This window comes from Vigna radiata, chromosome 5 (genome assembly GCF_000741045.1).
Source record: "Vigna radiata var. radiata cultivar VC1973A chromosome 5, Vradiata_ver6, whole genome shotgun sequence".
NCBI lineage: Eukaryota > Viridiplantae > Streptophyta > Magnoliopsida > Fabales > Fabaceae > Vigna > Vigna radiata.
Window position 1 is genome coordinate 11,358,239 of NC_028355.1, and position 17,547 is coordinate 11,375,785.

The window sequence follows — 17,547 nt, forward strand, 5'->3', positions numbered from 1 at the left end:
TCTTGGATTTGGAGAAGGCAAGTGATGCTTTCTAATAATGTTAATGTTATCACAAAAGGATTACATCTTCTGTATTTAAATTAGGGTTCGGTTTTTAAAAACTGAAGAATTCAGTTAATTATGAGAATTGTATTTACTCTTTTCTCTTATCTGCTGTTCAACTAATTCGTTTAATCAAAAAAAGTTATTTAATAATAAAATATTAATAAAAGAAGTTGTTCATATAAAAAATTAATAATTAATTTTTTAAGACAAAATTTTTTTATCACAAATTTTTATATTTTTTTTATCAATAAACATATATTACTTTTTAAATAATATTATTTTAAGTAATAAAAGTAAAATATAATTTTTTAAAAATTTAATTTTATTAAATGATTAAGTAATAGAAATCATAAAAGAAAAAAAGACTATATAAAACAATTTAGTATAATTTAGTATAGTTCAATTCAGTTTCAGTTTATATTTTGTAGTTTAGTACAATTTATTATAATTCAATTCAATGCAGTTTGATAAAACAAGTTTGTCTTACAGTTTAACTCAATTTAGACAAACTAATTTTTAGTACAGATTTTAGTAATAGATCAGTTCAATTTATCCACCCTTAATTTAAACAATATATGAACTCGGTTGAGTTGGAAAAAAAAATATGTGAACAAAAATAATCATGAATCTAAATATCATTAATTTTTTTTATTAGTATGACACATGATCATATTCTAAATAATTTAATATCAATTTAATACAAGTTTCATATCAACTTCATTTAATAAATATTAGAATTTAATTAAATAAAAAACAAATATATGAACCAAAATAAATAAAACACTTAAATGTAAGACTAAATTATTAATTAAGATTTATTTTTAATTAATTAATGTTTCTTTCAATTGTTTAGGTTAATATTAATTTGTACAATTTTGACGATATTGTTTATTAAGGTTTTTTTTTTCATATTTTTATTAATATTAACTAAAATACTTTATCCAAGTGTCACTAGTAAAAAATAATTGTTTAACAGAGTCAATACTCGAAACATATATAAATATCTTTTGGATGGACTTTTCTAATACACTCCCACGTAAAATACATTTTGGATTTTTTTTTCGAAATTATATAAAATATGTTTTGAGTTTCTTTTTTTCTTCTTCGTCTTTTCTATCTTCTTCCTTTGCAGCAGTAGAAAGATTGAAACAGAAAGGACGGTGTATTTTGGACTTCTTTTTAGTATGGAGTGCGTCTAATAATTGTGGAACTGTAGAAAGCAATAGCCCAATAATTTTGTTAAAGTTTTACACTTTTCATAAAACACAATCTAGAACGCGTTAAAAAACTTTCAAATTATGTTTTGAAAACATTATAAAAAAATAATTTGAAAAGATAATTTCACAATGCATTGTAAAATAAGTAATACACAATGAAGTTGTAATTATTTAGGATTGTTCATTTGGAAAAACTATTATTACTACATAATGTTTCAACAGCAATTTTAAATATATTTCAAAATATTAAAAATTTAAAGCATTTTCACTCATAATGTTTTACCTGGAAAAGATATATTTCATTGAATTTTTGGATTTCTCAAAAAAAATTTACCCGAAAGCTTTATTTTGGAATGTGAACTTTAATATTTGAATGAATCAAGTCACATGTCAATCGAAATAAATATTAAAGTCTACACTGCAATATAAAGCAGAAATTCAATAACTCAATCCAGAAATATTATTAAAAGGTTTTCTAATAATGTATTTAGAGAAATTTTATATTTCATATGTTCAATGAATATTTAGAATATTCAAAATTATTTTTAAAATATTATTCCCGTAATAATAAATTTTATCATAGAATGAAATGATAAAAATATTTAAAAAAGTTTTAGATTACATATTCTACCATGGTAAGGATCCAAATATAAATATGTAAGACCTTGTAAAAATATCCCTTAAAGGGTGTACACGTGGTAGCAAGGTATTGGGCAAAGTTTAAAAATAAAATTTTATTAAAACCCTTTCTTTCAAGTTCAACCCATTCCTCCACCGTCCAGACAAACATACTTCTTCTTCTTCTTTTATTTTTCTTCTTCCCTCCACCTTTCATCTACCATAACTCAAAATCTAACCGTTTGTTTCTCAAATTGAAGCTACCTAGGCCTTCCGGACTTCAAGAGGAGCATTTCTACTGATTGAATCTCCATTTCCTCCAACGGGTAAGAAAACCCCTTTTCCATTTTTCCCTAGGGTTGTAAGCACGTGATTTCTTGCTACAAGCAACCCATTTCGTTTTCTTCCATAATCTAGCTTCTAATTGGTTCTAAAATTCATTCTCCATCATCAATTGATGATTTATAGGTGATTCTCACATTTTAGGGTTTCAAGCAAGTGGTTTAGGGTTTTTCCTTGAGTTGGCCGTCCACACTAGAGGTAAGAGGAGCTAGTTCTACTTTTCATTTTAGTTGTGTGATGTGAATGCATGATAATTTTTGAAGTGGTATGTTGTTGGAGGCATGAAAATTGATTCTAGTTAACTTGAAATGCATGTATGGAAGGGTTTAATATGTGAATTTGGTGTGTGATGATCGTACGCTGTTTGGAATGTTTTAGAATGCTGAAATGGTGTATGTTGGAACTGTTTTGTATGAAAATTCTGTTGTGGTACTGTTAGGAAGGAAATCAAGTGTCTTCAGGGTCAATTTTAGGTCATTTGGAGGAAGTGAGGAAGTGATTTTGAGCAATTGAGGTCTGCAACGTTTTTGGACTATTGGGGCCGTTTTATCCACTGTATTGTGACTTGCTTGAGTCACTAAATTGGTAAAAATAGGTGCAAAGAGGTAATATTGAGTTTTTGGTCTTTATATTGGTGAAATTGGAGTTATTTGAAGGGAAGGGAAGTAGTGAATTTGAGAGGTAGAGGTTTGGGACTTTTTTGAACTATTGAGGCAGCTTAGGCAAGTTAATTATAACTTGTTAGAACTATAAAATTGGTTGATATGAGGTTCTGAATGGTAGAAGTGAAGTTGAGCCCTTAGGTTGAGGAAAAACTAGTGTTTTGAATGAGTTTAGAGGAAGTGAGAGGGTGTTTTTGAGTAACTGAGGTCTAGGGTGCAAGTGGGCAGTGGGGACAACTTGATTGAGTCATTTGAGACTTGTTTGAAGTGCTAAATTTGCTAAAAACAGTTTCTAATTGGTAAATTTTGGTTTGAGTCTCTAAGTTGTGAAATTAGAGATTTTAGGGTCTAAAACAATGCATAAATACTTCATAATGTGTTTAGAAAGAGTTAGGATCACTTAAACAAGTTTAATTCAACCTGTAGGATGAATTAGGGGTGGAAGAAAGGCATAAAAAGGCCTAAAACGAAATGAGAGTGGGTGAGTTCTGCAAAATCTGCAGAAAACCTGCATAATCCACGCTGGGCGCCCCCTAAATGGCGCTGGGCGCCATTCAACATGCTGTTTCTGCTGTCGTTTTTGTTTTTGACGTTTTGGGAGTTTCGGACATCCATTTTGGACGTTCTTTAGGTCGTTCTGGGGGTTTTTGACCCTTCCAAAGCCATTGGTGAGGGTCTCAAGGCTGTTTGAATTACTTAAGTATTTATAATTAAAAGTTCTAAAGAAATTTGTGTTAATAAGTGTTGGTTTTGTGAAAGTATGTAATGTATGAGTTGTTTTTATGACATGGTTGATGTTGTATGATGGTGTATGGGTTTGGTATGAGACAATATAGTAAGAATGCACTTGAATGACTATGAAATTTTACGTTTGATGAATCAAAGTGGTTTATGAGGTACATTATTGATTCAAGAGGAATATCATATGATTTAAAATGGTCGGATTGAATACGAAATTAAGATCTCTCGATGAGATCAATTAGTGTATTGAATGTATGTAAGAGGCTTCCACTATGGGGGTTATCCCTAACACTCTAACGGTCTTTCATTCTCACTTAGAGAGGATTGACGCGTGTGGTGAGAGTGGTGGGAGGTCCTAGGGTAGGCGCTATCACTGGAGGTCTATTCCGCGGTAATGGACCTATCACTAGAGGTCCATTCCGCGGTAATAGACCTATCACTGGAGGTATATTCTGCGGTAACGGACCAACCTTGTGTGTGGTCGGGTGAAACCCCTCGGCAATGGCTTTGCAAAGCAGTAGAGGCCACCACAAGTGCACAACCCGCCCCAGCTCTATATACATTCTTAGTCCGGACGAGTCTAGAGGTCTTTATATGATAGGATGATTATTTTGATGTGTTTTATGAAATTAATGTCCATGTTTATGAGGATTCGCAAGTTTATGTGGGTGTGAAGGTTCTCAGAAATATTAGATTGAATTGGATTAAATTGTATGTTTATTTGAGACCTAGCTCACCCTTGCATTGTATGTTTGTATGTGTTTGCCTTCCCCCTTGCGATGATCAACCAATCCTTTGGATGTGAGCAGTAGGTGATGAGGTACCCTTGGAGCAAGCATTGGAGACTGAGGAAGATCCAGTCCCTAGTACTTAGGACGTTTATTAGTTCTTATTTCAATAGCTTGTTATTTTTGGAAATACTCTCTAGGCATCCTTGGATCTTTAGTTTATTATGTATTTTGGAGAACTCTTATACTTGTATTTAAATTTTAAATTTCAGCCATATTTTGGATGACTGTATATATTTAAATGCGGTTATCTCTATATCTTAACTGGTTTCACATATTATAATAATTGAATCCTATTATATTATATGTGAATATGATATTTTGGGATGTCACAAAATACATAATATATATATATATATATATATATATATATATATATATATATATATATATATATATATATATATATATAGAGTTTGCTAATTTAGGGGTTTTTCAGTTGGTACATTTTAGTAAAGTGTACCAAGTTTTAGGTTACAAAGATGTCCCTATTAAAAAAAACAACTTTAAATTCAAGGGTATTTTAATAATTTTAAAATTTAATTTAAAATAAAAAAATAAAAGGTAGTTATTAAAAATCCTAATTGGTCCACGTGTACAATAAAAGTTATTAGCTTTTATTATATATTTTTTAAAAGGTAGTTGTTTTTTAAAATAAAAAATAAAATAAAAGGTAGTTGTTTTTTTAACCCAAACGGGCTTTATAAACTCAGACAGGTTCTATAAACTCTAAACCCTAAACTATTATATTTTTTAAAAGGTAGTTGTTTTTTAAAATAAAAAATAAAATAAAAGGTAGTTGTTTTCTAAAATTAAAAATAAAATAAAAACTAATAAGTTCTCTCGACGTGGACCAATCAGGATTTTTAATAACTACTTTTTATTTTTTTATTTTAAATTAAATTTTAAAATTATTAAAATACCCTTGGATTTATAGTTGGTTTTCTTTTCTAACAGGGACATTTTTGTAACCTAAAATTTGGTACACTTTGCTAAAATGTACCAACTGAAAAAACCCCTTACGTAAATTAGCAAACCCATATATATATATATACATATATATATATATATAAAGAAAATGGGGTGAAAATAGTATTAAGCAAAAAAGGGTGGGCTCTTTATTAAAAAGGAAAAACAATTTTATGTTTCTACTGAACTCTTTCTAGAAAGCAAAAATCATTTGCTTAAAGAACGCTTCTCTCTCTAGAAAACCTCATTCTCCTTTTCTCTACCTTCTCTCTACCTTTCACACAGATTCAACCGGTACATTTTGTTTAGGTGGTGGTCATGCGTTTCCGGAGTCGAGAGCTTCGACTTGAACCGATTGGTTTCGCGTTCTACAGCGAGTAAGTAGTTTTGCCTTTCTCCGTTGTTGGGAACCTAGGGCAAGTTGCATGTGTCTAGAGTACTCTTCTTTTCATTCTCCTCTGCTCATTCTAGCTCTAAGAGTTGTTTCCATCATCATTTGGTGGTTTGTAGGGGTGCCGTTAAGGTCTTGGCCAAGTGGGGTATTGTGGACAGCGTTTGTAAGCTAAATTGTGCTTGGAATCAAGGTAAGGGGAGCTAGTTATTTCTTTAAATTGGTTGTATGATGTGTAAGAATATTTAATTTGGAACTGGTGTGCTGTTTGATCAATTTTCTGAATTTTTCTAAGTTGAGTAATATGAACTAGAGTGCATATTCTGTGAAACTGTGTGGTGATGCCATGAACTGAAATTGGATGTGTATATTTGCTTTAATGGGTCATGTTGTAAGTGCTTGGGGGTGGTGAATCTGTTGTAAGGTTGAGTAGATAGAAATTTTAGTGTTTTAGTAGTGTTCTAGGTCATTTGAGAGGAAGTGAGATAGTGGTTTTGAGCAAATGAGGTCTGAAGTGTTTCTAGAGGGCTGGGACAGTTTAGATAGGTCCAATGGGACTTGTTGAGAACATAAAACTGGTCTAAAATATGTTGCAAGTGGTAGAATTGAAATTGGGTCACTAGGTTGTTGATTTTGGTGTTCTAGAGATGAAATTGGGTCTTAATCACTTTAGATACATTGTAAGAATGTTTAAAATCATCTAGATGAGTTTAATTAAGTCTAAATCATGAGTTAGAGGTGCAAACCAGTGAAAAATTCTGTCATGAAGGTGAAAGTTGCATCTTAGGTTGGTTTTAGTCCATTTTAGGGGTTTTGCATTATTGAGTTGGTTTAGTACATCTAATTCCTATCCAAATGAACAATGCAATACTTTACTTTCATCTATAAACGTATTTCATATCAATATTAGTGTTACAGATTTAAATTGATATTTGAAAGTGTCTCAAATGCACTAAAACCAGAAAAATCAGGTTGTTGTAAAAAACTGATAAGAATAATTGATTATCTCACTTGATAATCGATTATTCTAGTCAGAAAGTCTTATTTTCTTCAAAGCTCTCGTAAATAATCGATTATTACGTATGATAATCGATTATTGTCGTCAAACAATCATCCAGGATAATTTTGGGTGGTTTTCGGGGTTCCGATATCATTTTTGGTCGTTCCTTAGGTCGTTTTGGGGGTTTTGGACCTTTCTGAAACTGTTGGTGATGATTTAAAAGTCATTTTCTTTATCTAAGTATGAGTTTACAGGGTTTTGTGTTGTTTAGTGGTTCTTTCTAAGTCTGTTATTGTTGGTAATGTATGTGGAATAATTGTAACGTAAATTATGGTTGAGGTGATGTTGTTAACTTGAAAGTATGTGATCATAAAAGTTCTGAATTGGTGTTAAGTGTAACAAGTATGGTTCATGGACATAATTCCATGAACCTCAAGGCGAGGATTCATTGTGGTGCCCTATGTGTATTGGACGTAATTCTATGGCCTCAAGGAGAGGATTCCATGGTGGTTCCCTAGTAGCCTATAGAATGGTTGCATGGTAGCTCATTATTGGGGGTTATCCTGAAACTACAATGATCAATCATTCTCAAGTATTGGCATGATGTGATGAAGCCAATTGATAGCTATATTATTTTTAAGCACCCATAACATAAATATATCCTCCTGCAATAACTTTGCAAAATTTCCAAGTTGTGGAGTCAGCATGTGCATAACAACATATTGCAGAATTCTATCATTAATATTCAAACAACCAACCGTTTTAACACATTGACCCTGCACTTCTGGTCTAACCATAGTAGCTAATGCCATCTCCCGGTCATAGGAAAAGTCATCTGGGATATTTGAATAACACAATTTTTGACCCTCATACTTCATATTAGCAACATTCAACCAATCAACAGGTTTCAATCTAATTCTTCTCTTGTTGACCTCACTGAGCAAATATCCATTTCTAGAAATCTTCAGATTTGAATAAAAAACTTTGATCAAATCCGGATAGAAGGGTCCCTGCAATGTCAGAAATTCAGCCACTCCTTGAAATAGAAGATGATGTTGAAAATATAACCCAAAACCGACAAATGATTCAAAATTCATAATTTTTGGAACAACGATATTTCGTGTGTAGAAATCAGTTGCATAGTTTTCCATCTTATGGCTGTGACTGAAGAAACGTCGTTGATCTAATTGTTCTACAACAGATGGTCTGACATAGGTAGCAACTTTTGGCTTAGTTATGGTTTGTTTTCCCTTACGAATTTTTCTAAGCCTTTTTGTAGATGATGAGGCCATTTAGCAAATACTTGAACAAAAGCAAAAATAAAAACAATAACAAGTTAAGTCATAACAACATATTTAATATTAATAATAAGAAGATCATGAACAAACCATTAATTAGGCAGAAAATTATCTCAATGAGAAGATGGTTTAAAACCAACAAGTCATAATTACAAAACAGGTACATCTAATAGTGTCAAAGTAATACAAATAAAAATATGGCATTTTAACAGTCACCACCAAAAATCATTTTACATAACTTATTACACCTCTTGCGCGGTGGAAGTCCCATCAACCTCTTTGTACATGTGGGGTTTCCACATAAGAAATTATAACATTGCTCGAGCAAGTTGTCATCACCAATATTCATTTCACTCAACATCTCATAAATGTCGCCCTCTGTGTATGTTAATGTAGGGGTGCGACGTAAGATTTCATTTCTCTTTTCCATTGCATCGAATTGACGCACGACTGCATTTGAAATATTTTCAAAATGAACATTTGTAGATCCAATGACATTTGTGAAACCATCTAGGCTAATTATCAATTTATCAAATTGAGCATCAATTACATCGATCATAGGTGCCTTCCTTTTGGAACCTCGTGAGGATGAAGTTCTTCCGGATGGGATGGAAGGCACAAATTGATTCTGCCCTAGACTATACTCATCCACAAATAGAAGAGGTGATGGTGGAGTTGGGTCAGTAAACCCTGGATAGATGGGATCCTCTAGAATGTACTCCATATTCTGATTCAGATCAACCTGTACACGAGGCCTAACCTACTGTTGACGTGCTTGACGAGCGGTCCGAACACCACTTCCAGTAGCTCGATTTGTCGCCCGTTACTCCACCATTAAATCGTAGTGTCTGATACTGTTAACTTTCCACTTTGTCGCACTTGGCCTCGACTGAAATAACATACATTAAACATATAGTGATTCATATTATGTATTTTAAGAATCGACCACACTGATTATTTAACAAATACCTGAATAAGGTTCTCCCAGATTTCGTCCTCAGCTTCAAATCTCATACTTACGACGTTTTTGGCAAATCCACTCAGTCCAACAAAGAGGTCATGTACCTTACGCCATTTGTCTTTCAACATTTTCTGATGATTTTTGACATTGTTTTTCGTAATTGCTACATACCCAGAGCTATGATGAAGATTATCAACTATGTTACTGTATGCTTGGGATGTCCAGCTTCCATCAACCCTATTACCGAGTCGTGATTCCTCAATCATGGTGTGTAGAAGACGTGTGTTCATGTCCTCTGTCCACTTTATGAACTCTCTAGTAGGACCACAGGACTCAATGGCGACTCCCTTACCTCTGTTCGTTTTAAACCTAATTAATAAACAAAATGGTAAGAAGTTAAGAGTAAACCGCCATAAAACCAAGTTCTTTTCATTTTCAAATAAAATAGTGATACAACACAATCAAATACAATAACTACGAGTTTTGATAATCTTGCCACATTTGATCTGCTATGTAATCCTTGATACTACTACCAATCATATAATCCTCTTCTCTAACTTGAGATGATGAAACATTATGGTCTTCCCTTTCATTCAACTCATTATAACCTTCATGAAGTAATGAGTCATCGTTATCCACACCACGAGGGAAGTTGTGTAAGATACAACAAGCTAATATAATGTCTGTCATTGTCTCCAATCCGTAATGTGGTTTAGTGCCACTTGCAATGATATGGAATCGTTTTTTCAACACACCAAAAGTTCTTTCAATAACATTTCACAACGATGAATGTCGATGATTAAACAACTCGCGTGGATTCTGTGGTCCTCTACGTGTATATTCTTTAAGGTGATATTTGACGCCTCTATATGGAGTCAAAACTGTCCTTTTCAACATAAATCCAGCATTAACGAGGTAGTATTTTCCTACAATGTTGTACACATAGAGGTATTTAGTGACTAATAAATAAAATCTTCAAGATCGCAATATAGACACTGACCTTGGGGGATAACTAACGGATCATCTCGATCACAAGCATTTTTTAAAATTCTTCAGATGCAGTGCCTTCCCACCCAGCTAGAATGTATGTGAATTTCATATCAAAATCACATGCCGCAAACACATTTTGAGTTGGCCAATCTTTTCTTCCTCCAAATCTCGGAGCATCTACTCTTGGCACCTTTACACGAACATGAGTACCGTCTATGGCCCTTGAACAATCCTAAACATACAATTAACAAGTCATCATAAAACTCACAAAATTTTATCATCCTTTCATAAAATAACATCTTCAAATATGTTCAAATGAGTACCTTAAAGTACTGGTAAAATCGATTATTGTTCAAGACATATGGATGAACCTCATTTCCTGAGGGTTGAATTAAAAATCCAGATTCCAAAGTTAAAATAGCATCCAACACATTGTGAAAGTGTTTGCTAACCGTCGTCCCAGATAGATGAAAGAAAAATGCGACACTTTGATTCTTAACATTATGGCCAAATATATGAAGAAATTTATTAACTTGTTCCTCCACTATCGATTGAATGATGTTCTTAACTAACCCAGTTGTTCTTAGTCTCTCACAAAGATTAATAAATGCCTTTGGTACCATTCAAATAATGTCGCGACATTGATTAGTATGCATAAGGTAAGACACTAATTTGTCTCTGCGATAGTCTCTATTCGGTAGGAAATTGCTAACACAACTTGCATCACTTGAGTACATATTCAATATACTCAACGCATGTCCAACAATGCATAACATTGTTAGTGCGGCTAATGAGGTGGTGATTTCTAATTGACGATGTCGCATTGCAACTATATTAAAGTCTACACCAACCCCATCATCGTCTATTTCTTCACCGTCCAAATAAGACAAATCTAATTCTTCTTCCATCTATATTTACTTAAACAAATATACATACTATAATTAAAACCAGGCATTCATATATTCATTAAACATAATTCATATATACATTAATACATTCATATATTCATTAAAGTTAAAGAAAAATAAATAACGTAACACAAGCTCATTCATAGATTTATTAAAAATTAAAATTGTCTAACACTTACCTGTTGAAGACTTATGAAGATTTCAAGTAAGATGAAGCTAAAAATTAGCACTGGACCACAAACCAATGTCACTCACAAATTGTCCAAGAATGTGCATTGGAACCGATTATATTAAGTATGTGCATTGGAATTACTTTCAGTTACAGGAGAATTTCAGAGAAATTGCATTCCATCCCTCCAAATCTCATCACATTCGCAGGTGAGTGAATAGTAGAGGGATCTCGCATTTCACTTCAACTGATCGTGTAACAATTTAAATTCATCGCTCGCTAATTAGCATAAACAATGTAATAACTCCAAGTGAACACTACGTTAGACTCTTACAACTCCATATTTTCCTCTACGATTCCAATATCAATAGAGTCATGATATCTCTTTCATGATCCTTAATACATTACCTACTTTTAAACACAAATTTTCTTTCCTCTATGTTGTATGACAACCATAATATCATACACTTTCATTCATATATTTTATATAAATTCAATTATTAATTTTATTCATTCTTCTTTTAACATATTTAATAACATCCAATCCAATATGTAATCAATAAGATAATAATATGACGAAAGAAAAACAAATTTTAACATTTATAAATATTTGAAAACATGTTTTTCTATGTTTAGAAAATACTTTTTTTCTCAACTAACACATGATTTGCTCAATGAATTAAGCACATTATAATTCACACAACCACCATTTTGCTCAACTAACCAAAGGTGTTATTAGTGTGCTAAAAAAATTTTAGTCCCCTCCCAGTGCTCAACGAATTAAGCACATTCATCATTCACAAATACTCTTCATTTTCTATGCAACTAACCCTCAATGCATTCATCAAGTAAAATCCAAACTTTAGTTTATTTTCACACAAAGAAACTATTACCTTTAATAAATGAGTGCAATGCAAACACAGTTTAACACATAATAATGATAAAACCTGAATGATATCACACATTTTATCACATGATAATGCAATGACCACACAATTCAACACAAACATTTGATCTAGTTAACTTCTCTTGTTTGATTTTAACGAGTTATCATTTCGTTCCTCTCTTGAAATCTATCTCCAACATTATCTTAAGAATGCAACTCTTTCCCTAATTTCCTCTCACTTTATTTATTTATAATCATAACTTGCAAACTGATAACCTATAGAGGCTCTTACGAAAATTTTGGAGATAAAATATTGACAACTACCTCAAAGATAATTTTCGTGTGATAAAATAAGTGTTTAACCTCTCTATCTGTTAAAAAAAATGTTTGAAATGAAATAAAACCGCTTAAATTAAATAATTAATAATTTAAATACTAAAAATTATATCATGTACCCGTGCTCTTCTTAACATAGCTTTCTTAGGCTAAACAATCGAACATCGTTAAGAAATAATTTTTTAAGATTAAAAAGATATCATAATAAATTAAGAGAAATACCACAACAATTGAATTAAAATTTATAATTATAAAGTAGTTTTAAATATCAGCATAAATTAGATGTATGAAATTGATGTGTATGATAAAAGAATATACTTGTTTTATTTCTTAACAATTCAACATAATTTAATAATCAGAGACAAATAATCCTTTAATATTGAAAATATATGATGATGGATATTTCAATTAAAAACTTAGAATTGAAAAATTACTTTTATGCATTACTATAGCACCTCTTATATTATTTTTGTATTATACACATAAGTGTGTTTTAAAAATATTATTATTTCTTCTAAATTAAAAAAGAAAAAGAGAAAAGAGAGAGAGAGAGAGAGAGAGGCTACTCTTGTATCGTGAATGTCTGTCAATTCGTCCATCTTCACGGCTTTGCTTATTTATATAACCAGCGTCTTCTTCTTCCTTGCAAATACAAAATTTTAATATACCATCAGTCCCAAACCAAAACCAACTTCAATCAGTTTCGAGAGTCTGAACTCAACAAAACCTAATACTTCATATTCAACATATGGATTCCCCAACCCTTCTCTTCCCCCAACCCGATCTCTATTTACAGACTCACGCTGGCAACCGCATTCCAGTGCACGCTACCATTCTGGTACATCGCTTTCTTCTTTCTTTAATTCGTAATTTCGCTTCTCACTCTCTTCAAATTTAATTTAATTTAATTTAATTTATCCTCCAGGCTTCTGCATCCCCGGTTCTACAAAACGTGATAAAGTCCTCCAACCGAATAGTCAAAATCCACGGCGTTCCAGACGCTGCCGTCACGGCTTTCGTAGCGTTCCTCTACTATGCCAGGTTCCTAGTTAGTTATGATAGTAATACGAAAGTTGAGGTGGTAAGTTAGTTATAATTAATTGCTGACGAGGAATGATAGGATGCGTGCAGGTGCACGGAGGAGGATATGGATAAGTACGGAATGCACCTTCTGGTACTGTCGCACGTGTACACGGTGAAGCATCTGAAACAGCGGTGCATCAAGGGACTGGGCGACCGCGTCAGTACGGAGAACGTAGTGGACGTGTTGCAGCTGTCGCGGCTCTGCGACGCGCCGGATCTCTACCTCAAGTGTGCCAGGCACCTCACGAACCGTTTCAAAGCGGTGAAGGAAACCGAGGGATGGAGATTCCTGCAGAACCACGACCCCTGCCTAGAGCTTGAGATTCTCTGTTTCATGGAAGAACATGAAAAGGTAATGGTAACGATCACTTATCGATGTGATGTGAAATCTGGAAGAAGAATCAGTGTAGTGGTTAATTGGTTGTGTTTTTGTGAACAGAGGAAGAGGAAGGCGAGGAAGAGGAGGGAGGATGGTAGGTTATTCACGGAATTGAGCGAAGCGATGGTATGTCTGGAGCACATATGCACGGAGGGATGCACGGAGGTGTGGCCGTTTGATGTGGAGGTCAGGCGAGAGAGAGAACCGTGTTCAATGTTCGGCACGTGTCAGGGTATGCAAAATTTGATTCGACACTTCGCCACCTGCGAGAGCGTTAAGGGACGGTGTTTACGGTGTAAGCGTATGTGGCAACTCTTCAGACTTCATTCCTCTATTTGCCTGCAACACGATACCTGCAAGGTTCCTCTGTGCAGGTCAACATCCTCTCTCTTTTACTTCTTTTATGTTTTTCATAATCTGTATTCTCATATAAACCATTAATTTATTATTTAATCAAATAATATTAACAACAGCGACAATAATAATTTAACTCTGAATATTCTTTCTCCATCACCACGAGCGCCAAATAGGTTTGTGGCGTGAGTTTTTTTTGTCATTATATTCTTTGTCAAGAATAAATATAAATTTCGTAATTTGAAAAAGTTTATTACGATAGATGATATGACAATAGGAAGAAAGAGACAAAAGCGAAAAAATAAATATGAAATAGCTGTTTGTGATATATGAGTATCTATATAAATTAGTAAGATCAAAGATACATGGATATTCTCTACTGTTGGACACTTTGGAAGAGAAAGAAAGAAGCGGCACGATGATATGTGGTATTGTCTTATAAGAGTAAAAAAGAGATGGAGTAACAATGAAGGTTGAATAGGTAGGTGTTTGTGATACATGAGTGTCTACATTTCTATGTACTTTTGGTTAAGATAAAGAATAATGGATTCGAAATGCTATTTGAAGCCTGGTGACAGAGAGATATGCAAATAAGATTGGTGATACAAAGTTGATAAAAATAAAAGTAAAAATTAGGTGCCAAATAAGTGTTGACGTATGGATGATTTGTAAATGATTGTCCTTTTGGGTAACTACGCAAAATCCTTATTGTAAATGGTTGTCCTTTTGGTAACTAAGTAAAATTCTTAGTTGTGCCCGAGTCATATTATAGCTATATTAGGTGGTAGCTGCTTTGGCTTTACTTTGCTGTTTCATGGTACACAAACATTCCATTTTTTTTTTCTCACTCCCAACATCAATAAAATAACACTTTTTCTTTTTAAAATGTAAAAAAGTTTAAGATGAATCAACTAAAAGAAATCACAAATATTTTTTTTTTATTAAGTATTAGAAATATGTAGGAAAAGCAATGTATACATGTATAGCTTTATTTATTGGTGAAAAAGTTTTTTTAACAACTCTATTTTTATAATTTTTTGACAATGCATATGATAATTTGTGATTGGTTTGTTTCAAATATTTTACAAAAAGAAAAAATCAAACAGATCATTTTATAAAATAATGAGATGTATCTTGTTAAAAAATTTATTAAGATATCATAATCCCATAAGTTATAAAGAAATTTAAATTGTCTTCTTAGAGAATATATATATATATATATATATATATATATATATATATATATATATATATATATATTTTGACGTAAAAACTTATATAGAAATCACATTAATTAATAATAAAAAAAATTTAAAATATATAAATAGACATGAAGTTTACTTTAGCACTATTTTTGTACCTTATCTTTACATCAATATATAAAGTTAATGAGGTAGGCATGGCTGTTGTCCTGTTTTCACAGACGACCAAATCCCTGACGCAACTCATAGGACGTACAGGGCCAACGCCTAAAGTTATTATTACATATTACATATTAGACCTAACTTCAAGTTGGGTAGCATGGGTCGGGAACAAGCCAAACATGCCTGCTTCGTTGAGAGTGAGAGGTTCCCTCCTCAAGGATTATAATTATGACCCTAGTGGATGATATACAACATATTTCATTAATTATCAATTAAAAAAACAAAGCAATAATGGAACAACAAATTGGTCTTTATCTATCAACTAGACTAGTGGATTAAACCGGCCAGACAATTTACTATGCCAATTAATAAGTTGGCACTGATCTTACACATCATGTTTTGTAAGTTGTAGCATGCGATCACCGTATAATTCAACATCTATACTATAGTGACGTTATCTTGTCACGTTCTTGTTTGTTTTAAGGACAATGATATTTTGACAACTCTTTTTTAACAACATTTTGACAACAGGTACGTATTATTATTTTACTGATTTGTTTAAATTTATGTTTAAAAAAATATTTGAAACGGACGAATTATAGACTATCACGTATATGTTGTCAAAAAATTGTTAAAAAAAAGTTGTTAAAAACACTTTTTCTTTATTTTAATCTTTGTTTATCTTGCTTTAAGTCTTGTATAGTATTATTTTATTGATAGGGGTTAACATTGTTGTTTTGACTTAATAATGTGGCAGTCAAATCAGATTAAAAATGGAGAAAGAGAAGAGGAAAGGTGACGCAAGGTGGGAACTACTAGTGAGGAAGGTGGCCTCGGTCAAAGCCATGTCTTCCTTGGCACTGCCAAAGAGGAAGATGGTTGAGGAAATTAGACGAAAGGTACCATAAAAATACCTGCAATCCTAAGTTTCACGTGAGGACCCTATATACTGCCCTGTTTCTGTAGTCCCGTGTACTATAAAATAGTATAAAAAAGAGTTAGATTTTAACATTTAAAAGATCGTAATATTTAAAAATTTTACTTATACAGTTTAAGAAAATGCTAATAAAAGAATTTTGTTTAAGATCTACCAGTAATACAGTCATACCAAATTTTCTCCAAGACCCATAAACTAACTTAAACGACTAGCGAAATGTAATCAAAATGAACACGTCTGTACCTTTAAAAATCATAAACTCCTAGCATAAATGTTATTTTTTATCTGCTTAAGAAGTAAAATTTAAGAGACTTAACTAATTTTCTTTCTTTTTCTACTTCAAAAAAATTAAATTGCCCTTTTTTATTTTGTATTCTTTTCCTATTTCTTCACTAATTTATTGTCACAGTAATTAACGCTGTTAATTGTATGGCTTAATATCGTTTTTGGTCCCTAGTTTGGGAGATTTTGTTCAATATGGTCCTACCTTTTTTTTTTAGTAACAATTGATCCCACTTTTTAAAAAAACTGTTCAATTGACTCCTTTTTGGTTACGACGTCAATTTTGTAACGGTGCTGGTTACGACGTCAATAAGTTCTTTCATGCATTCACTTATCCAAATGTTATTTTAACAGTCCTGACATAATGTTATGTTAAAAATCATGTCATCGTCGTATACAATAAGAACTATGATAAACAATTTAAACTTGAATATGAGACCACTATGAACTCAATTGAACAGTTTTTTCAAAAGGTGGGATCAATTGTTATGAAAAAAAAAAGGTAGGACCATATTGAACAAACCCTCCCAAACTAGGAATCAAAAGCGATATTAAGTCTAATTGTATTAATTAATATTCACGTGTTACACTTATTGGAAAGACCAAAACGAAATACAGATTATAGATATGTAAGTTTAATAGGCATAAATCTTAACATTGGACAAAATATTACTTAAACTCAAATAATATTTATCGGCAAAGAATAATAAAACATATAGTAGTGATCTGAATTTTACAATGACATTCTAGTTAAAACATAATTTTCTTATATATATATATATATATATATATATATATATATATATATATATATATATATATATATA

The 17,547-nt window shown here is 32.2% G+C and overlaps 1 protein-coding gene across 2 annotated transcripts; it reads left to right on the forward strand.

The window, feature by feature from the left end:
* The first annotated feature begins 12,949 nt into the window (after positions 1-12,949).
* Positions 12,950-16,512, forward strand: LOC106761710 (BTB/POZ and TAZ domain-containing protein 1). Of its 2 annotated transcripts, none has more exons than XM_014645279.2 (5): positions 12,950-13,159; positions 13,247-13,362; positions 13,453-13,756; positions 13,844-14,157; positions 16,259-16,512. In XM_014645279.2, exons 1-5 carry the CDS (start codon positions 13,070-13,072, stop codon positions 16,407-16,409), a joined length of 975 nt encoding a protein of 324 aa, XP_014500765.1. In that variant the 5' UTR covers positions 12,950-13,069; the 3' UTR covers positions 16,410-16,512. The 2 variants fall into 2 exon arrangements, with proteins under 2 accessions (XP_014500765.1, XP_022636003.1); XM_022780282.1 differs by having other exon boundaries at positions 13,048-13,159; positions 13,442-13,756.
* Positions 16,513-17,547: the final 1,035 nt, after the last annotated feature.

Coding starts and splice junctions, on each gene's coding strand:
- LOC106761710 (XM_014645279.2), top strand. CDS start 13,070: ATGGATTCCCCAACCCTTCTCTTCCCCCAACCCGATCTCTATTTACAG. Junction 13,160..13,246: donor CAGTGCACGCTACCATTCTG/GTACATCGCTTT, acceptor TTTATCCTCCAG/GCTTCTGCATCCCCGGTTCT. Junction 13,757..13,843: donor TCATGGAAGAACATGAAAAG/GTAATGGTAACG, acceptor TTTTGTGAACAG/AGGAAGAGGAAGGCGAGGAA.